The 25,782-nt window shown below is 47.2% G+C and overlaps 1 protein-coding gene across 10 annotated transcripts in view; it reads right to left on the bottom strand.

Annotated features, from left to right (window-relative positions):
• Window positions 1-25,782, bottom strand: part of PHLDB1 (pleckstrin homology like domain family B member 1) — a 417,405-nt gene that overhangs the window by 136,558 nt on the left and 255,065 nt on the right. For all 10 annotated transcript variants that reach the window (XM_078682222.1, XM_078682223.1, XM_078682232.1 and 7 more), the window contains 2 exons: window positions 15,297-15,617; window positions 11,845-11,985 (listed from right to left, as the gene is read on the bottom strand). In XM_078682222.1, coding sequence (XP_078538348.1) covers window positions 11,845-11,985; window positions 15,297-15,617 — 462 coding nt within the window. The remainder of the gene's footprint in view (window positions 1-11,844; window positions 11,986-15,296; window positions 15,618-25,782) is intronic.

Here is a 25,782-nt window from a genome sequence, read left to right on the forward strand (position 1 = left end):
AGTTATAGGCTGCCTTTGCTTTGCACAGCCACACAATACATTTGTTTTTGTGCCATGATATTATTTTAGAATTACGCTGCAAATGTTATTTATTATTCAGTTATTCTTCTCAAGATTCAGTCTGAACATTTCGTACAAGGTCGAATAACATGGTGTACTGTTTTCTTGTGTCTGGTCAGCAACATCTCCTAAAGTTTTACGCAACACAGTAACACAGCTGCCGCTTTACAACACAGTAGTTTTTAGCATATAAACTGTGACTCGCCCCCTTGGAAAGCAGAGAGGAGAATTCCAGCAAAGGAACGGGTCTTAGAACGGGCACACCATCCTTGCGTAAACTGAGTGTACACTTATGATGCGGACTACCTAACTACAAATACCAGGTATGGTGTCCGGTGCTAATTCCAGATTAGCTAACGGCTAGAGCGGTCGATCTCGGAGCCGAGGTACATATCGAAGTAACTACATATGTAAAAGGCAGTGTATGTGAGAGTTGGAGTATACAAATGACTGTATGTATGAGTCAGTGATTGTGAGTGTGGCTGTATGGATGAGTGTGTACTTGTATAAGAGAGGAAGTATGTGTTAGTATCTGTATGAATAAGTGAGGTGGTGTGTGTATAACTATGGGTGAGTAAATGGGAGGGTGATTGTTTCTTTGCATGACTGACTAGGTTGTGAGCAACGACATGGATGAGTGGCAGTGTGCGAGTGGCTGTATAGATGTATGGGTGCATATGATAGAGTTCTATTGATGATTGTATGTATGAGTGATTGTATGGGTGAATGAGTGGATGTGTGTGTGTAGACCTAGGAATCCGTAAGGGCTTATGTAATGTAGTAACTGGTGTGTCGATGGTTTCGAAAATGGTAGTCTGTATTTTACAGTGGGTGTATCAAAGGTTATATTAGAGTGTGAGGAGGTGCATCAGATTTTCACGTGGATGATGTCATCACCACCCCCCCACCCTTAATTAATGAAGCCCCTAGGAGGTGGCGGTGACAAGGGTAGCGTGGGGGGTCCCCAGGGCTGCGGGGGCCCCTATGGCCCCCGCTATTATTGATTAACAATGCCCCCGGGACCTGGCCCACCCAGGGGTCTCATTAAAATGAAGTGTGGGCTTCATTTTTAAAAATAATTTTGGCGGGATTCGCGACCCCAGCGCGAATTCGGACGAAATGATTTTTTTTTTTTTAAACGCGCAAATACACACTTCTGCCTAGGAGGCTTCTGCTTCATCCAGGTGGCCACACATGTGTCATCCCCTCCCACTGCTGTTTGGGGTGATCGGGCAACACCGGACTAATATGTCAGAGTCCCCGACTAGTAGGCAGGCAGAAGCAGCCACTGAACTAGGCCTCAGTATTTCCTGTAAGCTCACTGGGTATAGAAGGATTGAAATGAGGCTGCAGCCGTTGGCTAGAAGTGGCTCCAAAGGATGAGCTCAGAGGTGTGGTTGAGAGTCCCTGCAGTGAACCTTTGTTAGACACAATTGTATCTTGTCTAGTTATATGAAACTAACAGCAACTGAGTTAATATGAATGCCACACTAAGCCCCCACGCCTGAAAACAGAGCAAACATTACACTGAAAAGACCACTAAAATGTAGGTACAGGATGGGAAAGGGCCCTCTGCTAGGCTCAGTTGGGTTGGGGTGGCCTCCCATCGAACCCCCATGACGTCTGTTCCTATCCAAGAGCACCTACTCAACACATTCCCTGAACAGAGCCTCCTTCTTTGAGGTTTTACCAGTCTGCAAAAGATCACACTACACTTGGGACCGAGAATGTCACTTCTCAACACCAGGGACAGGAAGATGCTGAGCAAAGAGCTTTGGTTACCATCCCTGACTAGAGGCTGGCTCCGGCATTACCACTGATCCTGGCTTACCGTCTTCAAAAATATGAACACTTTTGAATTCCAACATCATCTCAAAGCTGTTCTTTCACTTTATGGTATTTGAACAGGTCAGCATTTGTTACTTTTTTGTATGAAAGTTGAATCTCCACAAATAGTAGCCTTTATAAAATTCATTCACAAAGCTCACCAGTTATGGTCAGCAAAAAGCCTGATGACCGCCAGGTAATTGTTCAATAAATTAACCTAAATCGATATAATTCGGTACTTCTGTTCGTACTTGAATTGATTGATTGATTGATTTTTAATTTGTAAAGCGCAGCGTACGCCCAAGGGAATCTTGGCGTTACTTGCAGAAAATAGAGGATTAGAAGAATCTACAACAGAAGTGTAAAAAAACCAAATTTGGGAAGCTTTCTAAAAGTCTGGAAGTTAGGGATTTTCCTGAGAGACTGGCATTTGATTCCAGAGGTGAGATGTAACAAAAGAAAAACTTCTCCCTCCCCAAGAGACCTTGCGAATGTGAGCAACCGACAGCGTCATTGAGTTCGTCGAACGCAAAGACCCGTTAAGGGTATATCATAAGAGTTTCTTCCTAAGGGGTTTGGAGCCTTGGAAATGCACTGCTTTGTGAGCTTTCCACAGAGATTTGAAGGCTACACTTGTTTTTACAGGGAGCCAGTGAAGCTCCTCTCTGGCTTTGGTCACTGACTCCAATATTAAAATATTTTTTAAATCCCTAACTGCTGCGTATTGTATCCCGTGGAGCCTGCTTAGGATACACTGCTGGGCACCCACCAGGAGTGTGTTGCAATAATCCAATTTAGATAAAACTAAAGAGGAAACACCGTTTTTTGTAACTCCGCTGATAGGAAGAAGAGGATTTTCCTCAGAATGTTTAATGTGTAAAAACAAGAGGAGATAAGGTGGCTGGCGTGATCCCTGGAGGACAATTTTGTGTCAAAGATTGTTCCAAGATTCATGGACTCAGGAATAGAATGGCACAGTGACACTTTGAATACATTTGTAACAACATTGATTACATCTGGCCACTTGTCAAGGGAATTATAACACATCAATGCTGAGACATTACTTGCCCAAGTCAATTTTACAGTACTATTCTCTTGACTAGTTTTGTCCAAATCCCTCATGCACTTTATGCAATTTTGCACGACAGAACTGCGCTTTAACTTTGAAACAAGGAAACAGAAGGGCACAGCATCACTTTAACCAAACCTATGTCTTCGTTGACTTTATCTGTTTTTTACTCATGTGAATCGCAAAACATAGTTGTAGAGACATTATGTGTAAGTAGTCAGATTTAATATTCTATTAATTTGAGGAATCTTGAATAAAAAATTTCTGCAGCTTAAGCAAGAATGCACATACATCTTTGCACATTATCTTGGTATAGCTGTACTAAACGAGACACTGGGAGATTTTATGATAAACATTCTAAATAGATAATTATATCACGTTTGCTCTTCCTAATGAAGTATTGCCTAACACCTTATTTCCTCTGCTGTTTTATATGTAAATAATTGTATAGCTATGGACATCACCCAAATGTTATATCTTAACACATGCACTTTTAACGAGTACCAATCAAAGCTATTCTGAGCTCCATGATTTTAGTTTACACTTTATTTCTACTGTATTCCTCTAAGAATTCTGTAGCAATTTTTTGTGGCGCTATCCCTAAACAATTTTCCATTTTTAAATTTAAGGAAATAAGAAAACACCAGTGTTCATGCTGTTATTTGCATTTGTATACAATTTCGAGTCTCTGTATTTCGTCTTTTTTAACAGAAATTTGCTCAAAATTATACAATTTATGGTCAGTTTAAAAAAAAAAAGTCTCTTTTAGTATCCAGTCACTTTGTGCGATTTTAACATTTTATCCGCCTCTCTGTAAAATATTTTATGTTTTTTTTTTTTACTGAAATAAACTTACTTTGGCTGTTCTTTCGCTTTTTGCAGATCAACGTTGCTAGTTTCTCTCAACCCGTCACACAGCCATTAGGCAGTATGATTAGCTATTCAGCTACACAAATTGGCTGTTTTTGACAGGTAACCTCGGCCCTCATGACAGGTGAACCGGGGCATCCCCCGCATCACAAGGCTTGTGGGGCCAGTGTTATGCCTCTGAGTGACACAAGGATTCCCATGTACAGTTAGCAATTTGTCATCTCTTCGTGGCATAAACCTTGCTTAAGGGTTTTAATCTTTGCTTGGATTTTATGATTCACTACATGTGATTCTATCCTGTCTCTGTCAAGGCTGTTATACACCCCCTTCCACTCCTTGCGGCTAAGTACGAGCCCCAGCTCTTGTTCCCAACGAGTGCGACCTGCATTATATCCGTGTGTGCGTCGGAGAGTAGTGATCAGGGCTCGAGTCGGGGTACCACGCGGGTGGACGGCGTCCCCCCACTTATTTTTCCGGGGGGGACGCCGTCCCCCCTGCCAAACAGCTGGACTTCACAATTTGGCCTCTCTGAGACGAGGAGCTTGGCACCTTGCATGACGTCACTTCCTGTTGTGACGTCACTTCCGGAGACAGCGTCCCCTCACTTCTTTTTTTAGGACTTGTGCCCTGATAGTGATTTATAGAGAACGGGAGTTACCTTCTTGTCCGAAGTGCGTGTTATTAGCCATTTTCATAGGAGGTGAGGTAGTGTTGCGCTTGTGGTCTAAAGTGAGGGTGAAGCGCCCAGTGAAGGAGCTGCAAGTACCGAAGTCTCACTGACTCAGGGACTCCATATTCCTTTCTAACTCACGTAAAAGAAAGAATACCCTCCATGTCAAAAAGGTGCCCTAGGGCACGGCATGCTGTGGAGCGCCAATGCACGAAAGCAGACTCCCCCATCCCAGGAGCAAAGTCAGGGTTATCAAAGAATGGGGTGAGGGGGGAGGGAAAGGTAGTCAGTTTGTGTGTGGTGTTGGTTTGGTCCCAAACTTCCAGAGTCGCGTGGGTTATATGAGAGGCATGAGGTTAGGGGGGCCTATTGGGCTTCCAAAGGAAGGGGATCTTCTGCAAGGATGTGCCCGCTACCATCCGGTCTTGAAACAACCAATTTGCAAAGGAGCGTAACTCCAACAGGAAGGCCCCCAAGGCCGAAGTTGGCTACGAAAGCGTTACCAAACGTCATCTGCATATAAACTGATAGTTTGGATGTCACCACCAAATCTAACCCCCGTAATCTTGGGATACTTCCTAACTCTGTGGGCCATGGGCTCCATGTACAGCACCAAGAGCAGGGGCGAAAGTGGGAACCCATGTCTTGTGCCTCTACCTATTGGGAAACAGGACGACGTGTGCCCGTTAACCCGGACTCTCGCCGTCGGTAGACAGTAGCAATTTAAGATATGAATCTGCAGCTTCTGTCCGAGCCCAATCCGGGTCAGTACTTGCTCAAGATATGGCCAATGGACCCTGTCTACGGCCTTCTCGGAGTCGATGGTAAGGAGCATATATTCTCCCTGCGTCCATGAGCCCTTCTCTATGAGATAGAGGACCCTCTTGGTATTGTCATTTGTCTGCCGCTGGAGAATAAAACCCGCCTGCTCTGGATCGATTAAGCCCGGCAAGTAAGCCGCCAGTCTAGAATCTAAAATCCCGGTGTACAATTTAAGGTCGATGTTGAGGAAGGATATAGGGCGGTACGCCCGCAGTTGATTCTGTCTTTCCCTGGCCTGGGGATAACCACTATAGCCTACTCGAGCATTTCCTCCAGGATCGCCCCCACGATCGAGGAGTTAAAAAGTCTAGTTAATAGAGGTGCTAACACAGGACAAAACGTCTTGTAGAAGACCGCCGTATAGCCGTCTGGCCCAGGCGACTTGGCAAAATTGAGTCGAGAGATGGCTGCTATGATCTCCTCCACCCGAATCTCTATCTCTAGATGGTCAGCTTGGTCTCGAGTTAGGGTAGGGAGCTGCGCCTCCGCTGTATAGGCGTCCCCATCTGCATTATCTAGGGCCTGCTCTGTGTATAGCCCAGCATAAAAGTCCTGGAAGGTTTCCACCATGCCAGCGTCATCAGTCACTAACCCACCCGCTGAATCACGGATCTCACGGACACCCTGCAACGGTCTAGCCTTGAGCAGCTTGTGGGCGAGCAAATGACTGGATCTGTCACCCCCATGTACTGGCTGGCGTAATCGCAAAGCTGCATATTCTACTCTATCCTGGTCCATGGCTGCTAGTTGCTCTCTTACTGCGCGCATCGGACTCCAAATCCCAGGTGCCCAAGTCCGCTGGTGCATTTGCTCCAGCTCTTTAATCCTCTGAGTGAGGTCTTCCCTTTTCTTCCTGCGCTCGACATTATCTGCTGCTGAAATCGCTATGTGGACCCCTCTGATAACCACTTAAGTGCCGCCCATCGTGTTGACAATAAGGTATCTGGGTTATCGTTGTGCAATAAATAGTCATCTATGGCACGCTCAATCTGTCCGACTACGTCCGATCTGTGCAAGAGAATATCCCGTATACGCCAGTGCCTAGAGCGTCGCTGGAGTGGCTGGAGTGTTACAGTAGCTATGACTGGGGAGTGAACCGACAAGGAGGCCACCAGTATCTCCACATCGCAAGTGCTATCTAGGAGAGCCTCCGAGCCTCTCAAATACTCAAGTCTGGCGTAGGTTTTGTGCACGCTAGAGAAGAAAGAGTATTTACGTAGGTGAGGGTGGTGATATCGCCAATGGTCTACTTGGCCCAGCTCCTTCAATATGTCCAGTACTGCCTGTGAGAGTGCCCCTGCCTGACCACAGCGCAGGGCAGATCTGTCCAAAGAGTTATCAAGCACTAGATTCAGGTCGCCCCCTAAGAGAATCAGGCGGACTGCTGTCACCGTAGCTTCAGTCAAGTTTTCTTCCTGTGCTCAATTACCATGCGCCTATGTAATGCATCAAGTGGAAGTCATTAAAGGGCAGTAAGTGACATATTTCACTAATACGAGGCCTTTTGTTAGTGTAACTTTTTTACACCAATTTTAAGGCTTAAACCAAAATAATGGGTCAAAGCAACAAAGAAATGGCAGATTTTCATTAATAACTGTTATTGCTCCTATTTTGTTTACGAACCAGACTGGTGACCACTCAACTTGTTTAGTTTAAAACAAACATTTTTAATTACTGCACCTTGTATATACCCAGCTCACCACACCATACTTTAAACCTATTTTAGATAGTGTTCTACAGGGTAATTTCAAAAAGACCCATATCCTGAAGAAAGCCAGAGACTCTCTCTGGAACTTAAGAATTGGGCGAAGCATTTTGACCAGGACGGGGGGATGAATACCGTCCGCTACGCTCCACACAGTTTTCAAACTTACCCTAGGGACACAATTTTAAAACAACTGTGATATATATATCATATTCCACAAACAACGAAGTTGATTTGAGATAGCACTTCATCTTCAGTATTGTGATCTGCAGAAAAGATGTCCCAATCCGGAGCCCATCCAGACACGAAACAAACCGTGCCTGGGTGAGGAGCAGTCTGAGTGATAAAGTGTGCCACCTTGGTGGGCTAAGTCTTGCACCCTTATAATAGGGATACTTTGCAATTACCTAGTCAGTACTGATAATCAGTTAGGAAATCTGAACCTTCCAAAGTAGGGGTTTACCCATTGTTTGGTAGAGGGAAGGAGTAGAGGCTGGATGATGCACCTGTAAAAAGAGAACCATCTCACTCCTTGGTTCAGATCATGTTGTGATCCAGCCAGCAGGTAGGCCTTGATCGACACAGGGCACAGGTAAAATTTTGCTATCTATAGAGGTAACACAACCAGGCATTGTTTTGGGCAGGAACAGACCAGAGCTGCCAGAACTTGGCAGCTCGTTTTTAGGTCTCGCTGAACCAATGCGTAAGCATTGTTCAGCGAGATTATAGTTTAGGCTTCCGAAAAGTCGCCCCAAACTGCGGATTAGGCACAGTTCATGTGAGCCAGGCTCGTGCACATCACCAGCCACATCGCACTCCATACACCATTTGTCTGAGCCTAGGCATCAGACTTCAAAGGAATGCGCTCCCCCGCCCCGCCACAGCAAGGCTACTCCCCTAATGAAAGTCTTTACATAGTCCATTGTCCCCACGTTTCTGTGCACATTTCAATACCGCTTTTCTGTGCCTCGTACATGAATTAATTTATTTTTATATTCATAAGTGTCGTTTGCTTTTCAGCCGTCGCTCATGTGCACCTCTCTCCCAATGTACTTTCCATGATGCTCTGTCGCCAGCGTCCTTCTCCCCCACCCGCTCTGCACTGCTCTTTTTTTTACAAGCACCAACGGTGGATCACCCTTGTAAATTTCAAAATAAATAAAATACTATGTTATCGAAAACATTTTCTATGTATCTGTTAAGAGCCTGGTGGTAGCAATATCTGTTCCAGATGTGGTTTTCTGATGACCTGCACTTAGTTCGTTTAGTTGTTTACCTTCTTACTGATCAGAGTGCTCTGTATGTGGAATTTATATGGAGGATTTGCTTTGCATTTCAACCAAACCCTTCCAAGGACCCATGTCTCAGGTTCCAGTAGGCGCGGTTATTCAGAAGATGAGGACAGTCGATTATTTTTCTTGAGTTGCAATTTCACAACATGCTTCTCTAATAATAATTTCTATGAAATTACATTTTTGCCCCATGGTTGAATACGTGTATATTGAAAATGCACGGGTGTGATTTCCATACATCAAATATGAATGAACGATGGAGGTGCGGGGTTCATTTCAATCTAAGCAGGTGGTGTGCATTGAAATGCAGGTACCGTGGCAAGCAGGCACTGCGTCAGTTGAGTGAGCTGGCCCCACTGAAACTTGAGAAGAACACGTCTTCTCTATGTAGCTGGATAAGCAGCATCGTTGAATCTACCGCCCTCACTCTACCGCTCTGTCCTCACTCTACCGCTCTGTCCTCGCTCTACCGCTCTGCCCTCACTCTACCGCTCTGTCCTCGCTCTACCGCTCTGCCCTCGCTCTACCGCTCTGCCCTCACTCTACCGCTCTGCCTTCACTCTACCGCTCTGCCCTCACTCTACCGCTCTACCGCCCTCACTCTACCGCCCTCACTCTACCGCCCTCGCTCTACTACCCTCACTCTACCGCTCTACCCTCACTCTACCGCTCTACCCTCACTCTACCGCTCTACCCTCACTCTACCGCTCTACCCTCACTCTACCGCTCTACCCTCACTCTACCGCTCTACCGCTCTACCCTCACTCTACCGCTCAGCCCTCACTCTACCGCCCTCACTCTACCGCTCAGCCGCCCTCACTCTACCGCCCTCACTCTACCGCTCTGCCGCCCTCACTCTACCGCTCTGCCGCCCTCACTTTTACCGCCCTCACTCTACCACTCTACCGCCCTCACTTTTACCGCCCTCACTCTACCACTCTTACCGCCCTCACTCTTACCGCCCTCACTCTTACCGCCCTCACTCTTACCGCCCTCACTCTTACCGCCCTCACTCTTACCGCCCTCACTCTACTACCCTCCACCCACCGCCTTCACTCTACTACTCTACCGCCCTCACTCTACTGCCCTCACTCTACCGCCCTCACTCACTCTACCGCCCTCACTCACTCTATCGCCCTCCCTCTATCTATCTATCGCCCTCCCTCTATCTATCTATCGCCCTCCCTCTATCTAGCTATTGCCCTCCCTCTATCTAGCTATCGCCCTCCCTCTATCGCCCTCCCTCTATCTATCTATTGCCCTCCCTCTATCTATCGCCCTCCCTCTATCTATCGCCCTCCCTCTATCTATCGCCCTCCCTCTATCTATTGCCCTCCCTCTATCTATTGCCCTCCCTCTATCTATTGCCCTCCCTCTATCTATTGCCTATCTATTGCCCTCCCTCTATCTATTGCCCTCCCTCTATCTATCTATCGCACTCACTCTATCGCATCACCACAGCATCACTCAGCACCACCACAGCATCACTCAGCACCACCACAGCATCACTCAGCACCACCACAACATCACTCAGCACCACCACAGCATCACTCAGCGGCACAACAACATCACTATGTGCAACCACAGCATCACTGAACGCCACAGCATCACTCGCCGTCGCCACAGCATCACTCGTCGCCACCACATCAATCTGCGCCACCACAGCATCAATCTGTGCAACCATTCAACAACAACTGGTTCAAATATGTTCTCCCAAGGTTTCAAGCTTTATTACAAATGTCACAAAAAGATGTTAATATTTCACTTCTGTTCTTGGATTTTCGTCACAATAAAATACACTGAACATAATCTTCACAAAAGTTATTTACAAAAGTTTATGCTATTGCCATTATAAATTACAATAACTTTTAAGTATAAATTATTTTTAAAAATTAAAAGCCATTGTTATTTGTAATATCAATACATCTGCGAAAGTTAAAACTATTGGAATTGTAAATGACAAAGCTATTAATTTAGCTATTTTCAAAACCAACACAAATACAAAATTTGTCATTTACAATAGCAATAGCTCAAACTTTCCTAATGCGAGACCTATTGCATTGCAAATGCTTGTTTGACTTGACACTGGAAGAGCAGAAAGTCAAATTATCCTATGATCAAACCTGCCATTGCTACAGAGGTAGATGCAAACTAATCATTCAGTGTTAAAAGAAGCAATACATTCACTTAAGCCTTTTTCAGTCCGTGTTAGATGGTTTGGAGCCTCGAAAGAATCGCACATTTAAATTGTACCATGTGATTGCTTAATTTCTCTCTAGCTTGTTGTCACAATGTGATTTTAAGGACATTAATGCGCAATGATCTGCAGGGTTTCTTTTACACTTGCAATGACTTCAGCCTTGATTTTCTAGATTGGGCCCCCCCGCTGCCCTCTGTGCCCTCTCTCACTTACGTGTTGAACCAATCAGGCGACACAAAAGCATTTTCATCCTTTCATCAACCCAAAGTGGAAATAACTTTACCCAACACCACTCACACAGCTAACTTGGCGAAGCCCATCCTCCCTTCAAATACAGTTCCAAACTGCATTGTAAAATGCGCAGTATGGCCCAATATTAAGCTGGAGAACACATCGCACTGTGTAACGAAGCACACATTTATAAGCTAGGCAACCTTATAATTTTACACTCTGACTGGGTCATTATGGAAACCATCATCACTAAACCTCACATTTGAGAAATCCAAATACTTTTTTGTCCAGCGTAATTGCTCCTCGGACAGCAGTGACCCATGTCCACTACATAGTTGGCTTAGACCACACTGCATAGCAGACGAACAACATCCCTTAATGCGTGGAATCAGAAGGTCGCTCTTCTAAGAACCTAAGGTGTCAACCACAGCACTAAAAACCACCAAAGATGGGCCAACCGTTTCAACGGATGATGACCATGAATAGAAAGAAACTTTCACAAGCAGGTGCCCTCTAGGCAACAAAATCAACAAAACTCGGATCTGCCAATAATAACCCTCTCACCAGTAGCAATCCTGTATCAACAATAATTGCCACCAACGGGCAAGCACCCCCCACCAATCACTCAGTGAGCAAGTGTGCTCTTGTTCCCTTGCTGACCAGGAACTGTCCCCAACAAGATGGGTTCCTCTTTCCACCAGCCCAACATATGGTATGAAACTCCCGTACCTCAGCTTGACCCACTACTCACACAAACAGTAACCTATGGCCACCAAGAGCTCCCTGCAAGCAAATATCCCCTGCAGAAAGGACGTCTCCTCAAAGAATCTAAGTAAACTAAACGGTGTAATAATGCAGAGAGATGACTCCTCAAAAGAAAATAACTAGCTCACTGGGCAAGGGAATGAATCCACCCCCACTACATATAAAGTATCCAAAAGATAGAAAGGTGTGTCTTTAAGTATTTCTTATGTTGCCTTCTTTGAGTGCTCTAAGGATTTAAATATCTTAGTGAGTACTATTAGCAACCAATTAGTCATTACTCTCCCACGTGGATGGAAGACGACAAGTGAAATGCTACCACTCCCAGATACTCACCTCTCGGGTCGTCTCCTGCAGTTGCTGCTCCAAGTCCTTCACGCGGCCCTTCAGCTCATCCACGCGACCCAGGACTCGCACTCGCTCCTCCTCCAGCACAGAGGACTCCTTCTTGGACTTGATGCTAGGTGAGTCTTCATGCTACAAAGGAAAACGACTGGTGACTTAGTGGAACATTTTTTTATAAGCCAAGCAGACAATGGAGTGTATTTATGCCAATTAATCGCAAGCCACCAACTAAAAACCAAAGTTAACTAAGGTGGCCTATAAAATACAAGACTACATCGACATTCACCAAACACCATCCCAAACATAGAGCCCTAAGAATATGTGTTGCAGTTTTTTCCCCATTATTTTTCTCTGCCAATTTGAAGTCTTTGCTTAGTTAAAATTATGGCCCACAATATCTTCTTTACAATGTTTGTGAAAGAATATCGCCCGATCACGTTTCTTCAGAATCATTAATGAGAAATAAAAAGTTTGGTTTATTCTGCTGTACCTTCACTACACATCAAATGGACGGCAACCACTTTCCCCTCCTTATCACAAAATATTAAGAGATTATCAGATGTTTGGAACGTCATTGTAAACAACAGTGGTAAAAGTTTCCTCGTTGCCACTGTGACGGTTTTCTTTGAAGAATCAATTAAAATCCTAAGCATGCATGCATTTGAAGCAAAATAACAATCCAAGAAGCGGCAGTGCTACGAACCAAGCCGGTAATTTGGAACTACTAATCCATTCTAGGAAAGAACAAAGTAGTGTACAAAGTGAAGTCTCATGGATCAAAAGTATTTACCTGGGGACCGTGGGAACACGCTAGTGGATGCTAAAACAGGAGTTCTGTGAACAGGGGAATTAACACGGGGACAGAATGAGTCTCTGTAGCTCTCAGTGAAACATTTACATGTGTTTTTGCTTTCCTCCGAGGGGGCGGAGAGGAAAATGAAATTACCCTTTTTAAAGGAAATTGTTGGAGCTCTTCCTTAACCTCTTCAGTGCTGCGCGAATTTCGCTGCAGTGCTGAAGGGTTTAAAATCGTATTGGCTCATGACAGAAATGTTCCGTCATCAGCACTGGAGCACCGACGCTGATAACGGAACCGTTCCGTCATGAGCATGGAAGGGGTTAAGCATGAGGGTGTATGTATTAATACCGAGTCGAACTTCTTTGAACCCGAAAAACATCTGAAGGGAGAGGCTTTGTGTAACGAACTTCTTTCAGCCCTTTGCCATGTGACACAATGTAACTTATTCAAAGGACACATTTCTCCACCCAAATTGCAACTCTATCAAAAACACATTAGACATGTTAATCCTTTACATGGTACTAATGTTTGATTTTTTTATTTTTACTATAAATGTAAACATTCAAAACGTTTTCTGCATAGTCAAAGACTGTGTTGATATTAAGGAAGAGACACAGTAACACTTGATCTTGTGAAAAAAAACTGACTTGTGGTGAAATAGTAATTCTGGTGAGAAGGGAACCTTAAAAAAAAGTGAATGAGCAATGCGGCTGTACTGAGGAGTCAAAGGTGTTATTTAAGACAAGCTGCCTATAGAAAGGTGTATGACAGGCCTTCACCTCGACCTAATATTACTCCACGGTTTCAAAAAAATGCTGCATTCTGAGCTAGGGCTTCATGTCAAACTACTTTTATATTTTCACTATACTAATTCACTACTAATCCTTTATGGGTTCTGGAGTAGCATGTTACTCACCGAAAAAGCACTTCAACACCTTATCAGGGGTAGCAAGTGCTATAAAAATGCAAACCTTTTTCCCTCTTCTATCCCTCCACTATCCTTCTCAATCCAAATAACTTACTAACATATCCACCACTCAAATTACTTTCATAATTCACTATACTAATTCACCACTAATCCTTTATGGGTTCCGGAGTAGCGTGCTACTCACAGAAAAAGTGCTTCAACGCCTCGTCAGGGGTAGTAAGCGCTATATGATGCAATTACAATACAATGTCTGATTTGTACATATCCCTCCCCGCTTGGGGTAGGAGGGCCTGTGCTGGGACTCGGGCACAGACCTGATCATCTACCGCTTAAGAAGCCAGGTCAGGTCTGTGCCCAAGTCTCATTTACCATGCAATCGAGTCGTAGTAACGTTCATGATTTGAAATACAATTGAGAAATGCATATGATTGGCATGAAGTCACAAATGCATACAAAGCTCTCAAATTTGCGCACCTTCAAATAAAAATGGCACCCATTATTTCTTTGAAAAGCCAACAATTTTTATTTCACAGACACTTTTTAGGTAAACAAATTACCATATTCTATAGCAAGATGAGAAGTTGCTCCAAGGGGAAGTGAAAAGAAACGTGATCATGTGTGAGACAGATAAGGTGAAAAAGAGGGATATCAGAGTAAAGATGGGTTAAAAAGTAATGATTACATTTATTATAAACAATGAAAAACTGGTTATAGGTAACATCAAGACCAGTTAATCAAGGCCTGCCCTCATGGGTCATTCCTGTTGTCGTTCATGAGTTTTCAAAAAGAAGAAACAGAGATATCATCTGTAGGTTGGGCAGGGTAAGGGTGGTGTCGGGTACAGGCCCACTTGGGAAAGAATGTTGACATTTCGACCCAGTGGCGCTGGGGGTCGCGTAACTAGTTAGCATGGAGGAGTCTAGTTCGTTATCGTAATTCGTTATGCGACCCCCCTAGCGCGCCAGGGTCGAAACATCGACACTCTTACCCAAGTGGGCCTGTACCCGACACCACCCTTACCCTGTCCAACCTATAGATGCTATCTCTCAATTTCTTCTTTTTGAAAAATCATGGACAACAAGAATGACTCATGAGAGGCAGGCCCTGATTAACTGATCTTGATGTGACCTATAACCAGTTTTTCATTGTTTATTATAAATGTAATCATTACTTTTTAACCCACTGATATCGCTCTTTTTCACCTTATCTGTCTCACACATGAGCACGTTTCTTTTCACTGCCCTTTGGAGCAACCTCTCATCTTGCTATAGAATATGGTAATTTGTTTACTTAAAAAAGTGTCTGTGAAATAAAAACATTTAGCTTTTCAAATAAATAATGGGTGCCATTTTTATTTGAAGTTGCGCAAATTTGAGAACGTTGTATGTATTTGTGACTTTAAGCCAAACATATGCATTTCTAAGTTGCATTTCAAACCATGAATTATTTATGTGTATAATACCTGCCAAATTATTAAATATTGGTGTTTACCCCCGCCTTTTTTCTAGACTTTTTGTCTCTACATCCCGCATTTTTTTACTATCTGATGCTCGATTGCATGGTAAATGAGTCTAGGACCAACTGTATTCTATATCAATCGATACCCAGGTCCGCGGACAGTATTTGGGTTACCCCATTATGTTATACTGTGCCCAAGTCTCAGCACACATCATTTGATGCAGGTTGAAATCTGTGTCACCGGGGAAGGCGCGTTACCTCTTGGTGCGTGCTCTCGGTGCTGCTGCACTCTTCCCGGTGGTTCTCCTCGTCGGATCGCTCCGCACTCTCCCGCTGCCTGTGCCCTCCAGCATCCGGGGCATTCCTGGGGCTGGGGTCCCGCGAGGCCCTCCCGAAGGCTGCGAGACTGGCCGCCTCTCTTGAGGGCCTCCTGCTAGTCCGGCCCATCGTGCCCTCTCCAGCGGGGGGAAACATGCGCTGCTCCTCGATGCGCAGGGGTTCAGAGGCCTCGGAGGCGCCGCCGTCCGTCTTGGTGTACTCGGCGCACAGGTTCAGGATGGTTTCTAGGCGCTGGCGTTCCTGCGGAGGACGGAGGGAAAGTCAGGTCAGAAATGAAGAAGCAAAAGCTGATTTTTTTTACACACACAGCAAAGGATAAAGACCACCCCCCAATACAAACACAAACCAAGCTTCGGCGATCTTGTTATGGAGACTGCAAGAGACCAATCTATTAGCTCAGCTGAGCTGCCACACAAAACGTATGACTCCTGGGTGAACGCCGCCCTCAGCCATCACTGAAATCTACTTGCAGGACTTTCATGGTCTGTCCTTTGCAAGTGAACGCTGCTACCTCAAGGGGGCACTACAGCACAATAATTCTAACGGCCGCATCGTGGATTTGATGGGGGAAAAAGTACTTGCCTGTAGCTATGGGTTTTTTTTAACCTTAAGATTTGTGCAGTTCAAGACTCAGTGCTCATACTACCACCTAGAGGTTACGATCGGAGACGATCACTAAATGGAAGGATGATGCACCATATGAATCCGGAACGGGCTCATTCTGTAAAATAGTTACTTACCCGTTTGCAGTTAAACGCTGTTGCCCATTCACAAGCTGTATTGCACCAGCCCACAAGCCCTGCAGGGCAGATTGCTGCAAAACGTGCTAATCTGCATTACGTTCACACAGCAACATTCTAAGGTTTACTGTACATATGTGACTGCCCGGAGGAATCTGTGAATGACATGACCGGCGCACTGCTCAGAAGAACAAATAACACCACAACATCTTTGTGATCACTTTATGAGACAAATCACCAGCAAAAATCAACGTGCGCAGATCTCTCCACCGGGGTATGTGCACATTGCACACAAGAGTCGTTGTGCATGGGCATATGAAGAAGTACTGTTCGACGAGCTTTGAAATGAAACGTTTGTATATCTTGATAAATAGGCGAATTAAACAACCTCTGAGCGTACATCATGAGGACTTTTCCCACTTTAGATCACACTGCTTTGTGTCTCACAAGCAGACTTCACCCATACTCTTCCCCTCCTTCCCTCGGCCTTCTCATCTCTCCTGCCACACTATGCTTTCCCCTTCTCCAACCAGCCTCCATCCAACTCATCATTTTATCTTTCCCTCCCTTACCTCAACCCCTGCTCTGCTGCCTTCTTATATTGTCTCGGCTCTCATCTGCTCGTTCGTCACCTTCATCCTTTTATTGAATGCTCTACCGCACCTGCCCACGCACTCACTCGTCAGACTTCCCTTGTTCCAAGTATCGGCCTTTCGTACAGTAGCAAGGCTGGGTCAGAGAGGACAGTTTCAAACTCAAAGCAGCCAGGACTTTCTCACAGGCCCCGTGAATTTTCAGGGTCCCCTCTCCCCTTAATGCTCTTATGTAGTAAAACAGAAGGCCCAAGCTGTTTTTTCCTTTTTGATGCAGCTAACAAGAACCGCCACTAGGTGGTGCCATATACTGTGTTTTCTCTTGCGCCAGAGTACAAGTCTTCCCAAATCCGAGCAGCTCCTTCGAGCAATCACCACAGTGAAGCTCCAACAAACAAGCATTTGCAATGCAATAGGTCTCGCATAAGGAAAGTTTGTGCGATTGGTATTGTAAATGACACATTTTTTATTTATGTGTTGGTTTTGAAAATAGCGAAATTAATAGCTTTGTCATTTACAATGGCAATAGTTATAACTTTCGCAAATGTGACACCTATAGCATTTGTAATGCAATATGTGTTGTATTTACGTGACATAGATGTATTGCTATTACAAATAACAATGGCTTTTAATTTTTTAAAATAATTAATACTTAAATAAAAGTTATTGTAATTTATAATGGCAATAGCTTAAACTTTTGTAAATAACTTTTGTGAAGATTATGTTCAGTTTATTTTATTCTGACGAAAATCCAAGAACAGAAGTGAAATATTAACATCTTTTTGTGACATTTGTAATAAAGCTTGAAACATTGAGAGAACATATTTGAACCAGTTGTTGAACGGTTGCACAGATTGATGTTGTAGTGGCGACGAGGGATGCTGTGCCGTTCAGTGATGCTGTGGTAGAGCATAGTGATGTTGTGGGGCCCCTGAGTGATGTTGTGGGGCCCCTGAGTGATGCTGTGGTGGTACTGAGTGATGATGTGGTGATGTGATATATAGAGTGAGGGCGACAGACAGACAGAGTGAGGGCGACAGACAGACAGAGTGAGGGCGACAGACAGACAGAGTGAGGGCGACAGACAGACAGAGTGAGGGCGACAGACAGACAGAGTGAGGGCGACAGACAGACAGAGTGAGGGCGACAGACAGACAGAGTGAGGGCGACAGACAGACAGAGTGAGGGCGACAGACAGACAGAGTGAGGGCGACAGACAGACAGAGTGAGGGCGACAGACAGACAGAGTGAGGGCGACAGACAGAGTGAGGGCGACAGACAGAGTGAGGGCGACAGACAGAGTGAGGGCGACAGACAGAGTGAGGGCGACAGACAGAGTGAGGGCGACAGACAGAGTGAGGGCGACAGACAGAGTGAGGGCGACAGACAGAGTGAGGGCGACAGACAGAGTGAGGGCGACAGACAGAGTGAGGGCGACAGACAGAGTGAGGGCGACAGACAGAGTGAGGGCGACAGACAGAGTGAGGGCGACAGACAGAGTGAGGGCGACAGACAGAGTGAGGGCGACAGACAGAGTGAGGGCGACAGACAGAGTGAGGGCGACAGACAGAGTGAGGGCGACAGACAGAGTGAGGGCGACAGACAGAGTGAGGGCGACAGACAGAGTGAGGGCGACAGACAGAGTGAGGGCGACAGACAGAGTGAGGGCGACAGACAGAGTGAGGGCGACAGACAGAGTGAGGGCGACAGACAGAGTGAGGGCGACAGACAGAGTGAGGGCGACAGACAGAGTGAGGGCGACAGACAGAGTGAGGGCGACAGACAGAGTGAGGGCGACAGACAGAGTGAGGGCGACAGACAGAGTGAGGGCGACAGACAGAGTGAGGGCGACAGACAGAGTGAGGGCGACAGACAGAGTGAGGGCGACAGACAGAGTGAGGGCGACAGACAGAGTGAGGGCGACAGACAGAGTGAGGGCGACAGACAGAGTGAGGGCGACAGACAGAGTGAGGGCGACAGACAGAGTGAGGGCGACAGACAGAGTGAGGGCGACAGACAGAGTGAGGGCGACAGACAGAGTGAGGGCGACAGACAGAGGGAGGGCGACAGACAGAGGGAGGGCGACAGACAGAGGGAGGGCGACAGACAGAGGGAGGGCGACAGACAGAGTGAGGGCGACAGACAGAGTGAGGGCGACAGACAGAGTGAGGGCGACAGACAGAGTGAGGGCGACAGACAGAGTGAGGGCGACAGACAGAGTGAGGGCGACAGACAGAGTGAGGGCGACAGACAGAGCGAGGGCGACAGACAGAGCGAGGGCGACAGACAGAGCGAGGGCGACAGACAGAGCGAGGGCGACAGACAGAGCGAGGGCGACAGACAGAGCGAGGGCGACAGACAGAGCGAGGGCGACAGACAGAGCGAGGGCGACAGACAGAGCGAGGGCGACAGACAGAGCGAGGGCGACAGACAGAGCGAGGGCGACAGACAGAGCGAGGGCGACAGACAGAGCGAGGGCGACAGACAGAGTGAGGGCGACAGACAGAGTGAGGGCGACAGATAGATAGATAGACTGAGGGCGATAGAGTGCGGGCGATAGATAGAGTGAGCGCGATAGGTAGAGAGATAGTGAGTGCGATAAATAGATAGATAGATAGATAGATAGATGGTTGTGTGTGTGGTTGTGGTTGTGTGTGTGGTTCTGGGTGGTTGTGTGTGTGTGGTTGTGTGTGTGTGTGTGTGTGTGTGGTGTGTGTGGTTGTGTGTGTGTGTGGTTGTGTGTGTGTGTGGTTGTGTGTGTGGTTGTGTGTGTGAGGTTGTGTGTGTGAGGTTGTGTGTGTGAGGTTGTGGTTGTGTGTGTGTGTGGTTGTGTGTGTGTGTGTGTGTGTGGTTGTGTGTGTGTGGTTGTGTGTGTGTGTGTGTGTGTGTGTGTGTGGTTGTGTGTGTGTGGTTGTGTGTGTGTGGTTGTGTGTAGTTGTGTGTGTGTGTGGTTATGTGTGTGTGTGGTTGAGTGTGTGTGTACTGTTACATCACTGCTCTTTATCTGATGCTGTGTTGGCCCAGAACTGACTAGTGTTTATCACGCGCAAGGATCACTTATAAAGCAGCTCGGTAATAGCTTGGCTGGGTTAAGCGTGCAAGCCAGCCAATTACAAAGCCAATCGATTCAGCACAGGCAGCACATACTGCATGACGATGAGATAATAGTACTGATAGACTACTCATGGTATCATCAGCATCTGTATAGTTGGCGCAGGCAGCAGTGAGCTGCCAAATAACATTAACGGAGCGTGTACAGGCATTACTGCGAGGCGCTGAAAGACAGTCAGCCTTTAATTAATTTTTATTGCGTGACAATCTTGGGGCATTACACTGATACAACAAAAATCAGCAAATGCGTTAGTCTGGCACAAGATGCGTGTGGCACTTGTTGAAATGTCAGCCATGAACGACACTGTGTGCCCTAGGGAGGTTAGCAGTCTAGTTCTAGTCTGGAAGAGGAACTTCCAGGAAGGGGAGGAAACAGGAAGTGGGTAGGGGGCAGTAAAAGGCAAAATTAGAGCAGCGGAGGCAGGACGGCAGAAATTAAGGCAGATGCTACAGTGAAGCATCGTGACATTTCTATAAAGAAGAGACTTAACACATTGCAGGGCTGTTTTCCGCCTGAAATTGCAGCTGCTTTAATAGAAGTTAATTGGGAAAATATGACCCCCTTCATGTTTTTCCCCCAAACCTCCTTGTTTCCTGTTCTAACATGTTGACATATATGCAATTAGGAAGGCAAGGTAGGACTCCCGGCACCAGTCTACTTGCATTAGCCATAAAGTGCTTGGTTGATTGTTGTTGAATGGGGCACGTTGCTGCTACGCTGATCCTGGGCGGGGTTACTGGTACATTACAGGCGCATTAAGACCTCTCAAGTGTCACAGATCTTCGCGAAAAATTTCATATTTTTTTTCGGCATTCTGGTATCTGGTAAGTTTTGATATTATATAGGCATCTCAGCATGTGAAGAAAAAACTGACCCCGACGAGCAAGAAACTGACCTTGATGAGTTTACTCACGCATGAACCTTGGAAATGTTAAAGCCTGCTCTTTAACAGTGGGATTCTTTCCACGGTGTGTATGGTAACATGCGACAAACACCATCAGCACATTAAAGCGCTTTGAGGCCTTGGCGAACGGTAGGTAAGAGCTATAGTAACGCAGAGGTGTGCATGCGTCCCGCTATACCCCCCGCTCAAACAGAACTTTAAATGGCGAGCCCGTCATTGAGGGCATTTTAAGCAAAGATAGGATTTGCTCCGTTTGTAGCAACTATTATGAATCACTTTGCAACCGACTGTTGACACTTGTTTATTAGTGAACGAGGTCCTTTTGCACACTGTTTTGAAACATAACAAGCAGTGGAAGTGCTCCCACAACGAGAGGCCAACAATTGTGTGAATTGCACCCTGGGGATACCAGAATGTGAGCTGGCGGGCGAAGAGGACAGTGTCAGAGGCCTGCCCTTCACCCGAGGACTGATAGCGGCGCAGTGTGGGGCCACATCACTGCAATATCATAGCGAACAGCGAGGAGAGACACCCCTGAATAATTCCACTATTGAGGGGCGGGCCTGTGTTACTACGGCAGCCCCAGCCATTGAATTCGGTGCTGGGCTGCCCTGTTGCTACTGCAACGTTCATTGCTATGTTTAGGTCATTACAGAGGCCCAGCGGGCTGGTAGCATGGGGGATGTGCTTTTGCTGGGTTTGTGTGAGCCTGTGGCGGTGCAAGTCGGGGTCTGCTAGTGCCCCTGAGCTGCAGTGCGCTGCAGCAGTGACAGTACTGTTGCCCATGACCAGTACAATTTATGTCACTCTGGACACCGGTGGAGGCAGGACGACAGGATGTTGGTCCATCACTGCTTGCCTGACTCCAGTAGAGAGCCTGTGACTATCCGGGAGCAGGCTGGGCCCAGTGCTCACAGGCGCTCGAGCTAATGTGACGTAGCTGTCTTCAGCACGGTATACGTACTGTCATTGCTTGCCTGTTACTAACATGGCGGCTGTGGCCTTGGCAGCTTGTGCTGCCACAGGGCACTCACTCCAACAGCGGTGATATTGTTACTTGTCTGGGGCCAGCACAGCATGTGTGACCATCCGCAGCCTGTGCAGGCCCAATGCTCACTGGATGGGGGTCTGTCTGTGGCACTGCCCGCCAGCCCCGAGCACAGTGCACGCGCCTCCCTGGTAGCAGGCGCAATCACAGGGCCCACAGGTAAATCAGCGGAACTAACAGATAAGAGGGGCAATTTTACACTGAGCCCAGCACACTAGAATGTAGTATATTATTATAACCATCATTTCGGGATCAGACTGATGGAAAATGTCATTTGTCTTCAGCACACACTTCATCTTCTCGGATCAGAGAGAAACAGGGAGAGATGAGAAAAGACAGGGACTGGAAGGAGATGCTGCAGATAAAGAGGGAGTCTGAGCGAGAAATGAAGAGGAAGATTAGGGAGGAGCTTGTAAAGTGGGAAAGAAAATTAAGAAACGAAGTCAACTCGTATAAAGAGATGAGGATGTCGATACAAGGACGAGAGGGGAAGAAAAGAAGAAGATTAAGCAAAAAGGAGAGGGCCAAAATGGGAAGCCAATACTAGTACGGAAGGAAGCAGAGTGAAGGAACAACACAAGATTGTATAAAATCGGAGAAAGGAATGGTGAGACAAACAAGCTCTTGGCATTGCTGTGGGGGGGCGGGGCGGGAGCGCATTGGCGGGGGAGAAGCAGCCTTTAATGTGCGAGCGAGTGGGAGGGAAGCGCTGGTTCTCAGCATTGCGTGGGGCGCATTCCTTTGAAGTGTGAAGCAGGCAGGCGGCTCGGGGAGCAAATGGCAAGCGCGTGCATGAGCACATGCACTCGAACAAATCCGCTATGGTTTCAAAGCTTATTTAGCCTCCTATACTCTCGTCCTATTATTGCTTGCGCGATAGATAGGACGAGACCTAAAAACGTGGTCCCCGGCCTCAAACGCGTCTGGGGTCCGACAGTCAGTAAGTATCCTTTCTGGGCTCCGGCTGGTAGGGTGAAGGGTGGCGGACGCATAGAATACCCTTCACTGCCGGAGGCTCCGCTGTGAGTCTAAGAAAACCCGCTGGAAGCGCTCCAACCTTAGACTGATATATTTGATACTTGGTGTAGGTTAGATGTATGCACCTTGGTGTAGTTTACATTGACAATGACGTTGGTCACATGAATTCACTCACAGCTACCAGGTAGGAGTCGCCGAGTGCGCAACTACGATGCCAAGGCTGTCATGAAATATTTTAAATCCAGATAAAACGGTATTATCATTCACTAATGAATGTCTTGACACCTCTTCACTGGTCGAGGCAGAGGGGAGTGAAGGCCCTTGGAGCACTGGAGGGACACAGGGCACGAGGGCCCTTGAACACTGGGAGTCAGTCCATTGTGGGAATGAGGGACGGTAGAGGCAAGAAGCACTTCAGGCCCTGGTGTAGTGAGCCACCCGGCTACGACGATTGTTTGTAGCACATTCACCCTCCTGGGACGGGCGTGGACCAGGGGGTATAATAAATGGTGACGTTCGAGCTCGTGGCTGATGGCACGGACAGAGCTCCAGAGTGATTATCCCATTTATTATAATAATCCCAGTATAGACCTCTGTCCCTAGGCACACTATATACCCCCGAGATAGGCCCCCCCCCAACAACACTGGCGACGATGGCGGTCATACACCATCGTGTGCCCGGCGGTGCATACTGTGAATCTGTGGCTGGTGGCGGTGCTCCGCTGTGATCGTCGGATCTGGCGTGAGAAGGGTGCGCAGGAAGGCCCATGCATGGGTTGCTGAGTGTCAGCCAGAGAAGAGAGAAGCAGGAGCCTGGGGCATTGAAAGCGGCCTGCCGAGGGCCTGGAAGACTCAGTGGCACACCTATACACCACCAGAGAGGAAGGGGAAAAAAACAAAAGTCAGAGAAGAGTGGAGAGATCTCCAAAGATGAGGGGGCAGCCTACCCATCCAAGGCTTCCACAGGGAGCATGACTACCAGTCTCACGGCGAGGCCCTTCAGGGCATAGGATATGGCAGAATATTGCAACAGGCAGAGGGAGACAACCCCGCAGGGGCAGAACATGGCTCGCGCACTACTCTGAATGCATTACCGCCATTCAGCCAACTGGCAGACCTGGCAACAGAGGCACCCAGATGGCACAAGTGGATTGGCTAACTGGAGAACTATTTCGTAGCAGTGTGGGAAACCAATGGCGCAGTCAAGAGGTCAACCATGCTCCACATGGGAGGGAATGAACTATACAAACTGTTTCTGGATCTACCAGACACGGGGGGACAGTAAGTGAGGGTACTTCGACCCCCAGATCAATCCGGGCTTTGAACATTTTAAGTTGCGGCAGGCAAAGCAGAGAGAAGAAGAGTCAGTAGACATGTTTTTCATGCGGCTGCGCAAGCTGGCCAGTTCGTGTACTGGTATTGACAAACCACTAGAGATCAGGGCCCAGCTCATCCAAGGCTGCAAGTCGTCAAACCTACGGAAACTCATCCTGCGTCAGCCAGGAATATAGCTTGACGATATCCTAGTTCTAGGAAGATCTCATGAACTGGCGGATGCCCAAGCCGGAGAAATCGAGATGGCACTGGCAAAAAGGTCAACTGGGGGAGCGCAGGGGCAAGCAGCTGTGGTCAAAGAAGAGAGGGTGGACGCCATCCGGAAGGGACCCGGTTGGGGAAGAGAAGGTGTTCTCGGACGCGCAGGAGGTTGAGGATGCCTGGATAGTCACCCGCTGAGAGGGTGTCCGGCACAAGGGAAAGCGTGTCTCAAGTGTGAAAGGTTCGGGCATTTTGCAAAAGCATGCATGAACGCATCCAAGGCATCAGTGCCAGGACCTACGACGCAGAAGTTTGGAGCGCCTAAACAGATGGTCCATGCCGCGGAAGAGGTAGAAGACATGGAGGGCCGATTTCGGAACATGTGGATAACGGAGGTTGACGAAGAGGACGAGGCATTTGTAATATTGTACACAGGCCGAACCACCTCCCGGAAAAGACCAAACCCCGGAAAAGACCACCCCCAATGTGCTTGATTGGGATAGGGGAAAATAGAGTCACGGCGTTGATAGACACGAGCGTGTCAGTGAATATCCTTGATGCAGAGCAATATGATCGGCTCACGCCCAAACCCCCGTTATAGAGCACCTTAGCTCAAATCTTCACTTACGGCGGATACACCCCCATCGCACTCCAAGGAATGATTGAAGTCGAGGTCACTCATGGAGACAGATCAGCTGTAATGTAACCTGATTTCATGTAATGAGAGACAGCGCAGGAACATTATTAGCCTGTCACTCTGCAGAAGATTTAGGGTTGGTAATGTTTGTGCGACAAATACATCAATCTCTTGCAGACAAGACTCATGGCCGAGTTCCCCAGCCTATTAGAAGGATTAGGGTGTCTGAAAGGGGTCAAAGTGGAGTTGCATATAGAGAAAACCATCGAGCCAGTGGCACTGAGACATCGGTGAGTGCCGTTTCGCCTTCGGCAACTGGAAGAGGCAGAATTGGACAAGGTGGAAAAGGCGGAGGTGATTGAGAAGGCGTCAGGGCCTACCCCGTGGATGACCCACTCATGATCGCACCCAAGCCAAAACAACCAGGAACGATAAGGCTGTGTGTGGCATGCGCCTGCCAAACACCGCCATTAAATGAGAAAGGCACATTACTCCCACAATAGACGAGATAGTGGCCAATATCAACGGAGCCAGGTGGTTCTCTAAAGTCGACCTCAATTCTGGGTATCACCAGTTGCTGCTTGATGAGTCCAGCAGCTATATAACTACTTTCTCCACTCAGATAGAACTGCGGCGGTTCAAGTGACTCAGCTTTGGGGTATCTTCTGCGGCAGAGGTATTCGAGGAAGCCATCAGAGGAGCATTATCCTGCCTCCTGGGACTGATAAATGTGAGTGACGATGTACTGATTTTCTCCAAGTCTCTCGAAGAACACCATGAGCGAGTACGAGCCACTCTTCAGCGGCTCGTTGATCAGGGGCTAACGCTGCACCGAGAGAAGTGTTCGTTTTATGCCA

This window comes from Lissotriton helveticus, chromosome 3_1 (genome assembly GCF_964261635.1).
Source record: "Lissotriton helveticus chromosome 3_1, aLisHel1.1, whole genome shotgun sequence".
Lineage (NCBI taxonomy): Eukaryota > Metazoa > Chordata > Amphibia > Caudata > Salamandridae > Lissotriton > Lissotriton helveticus.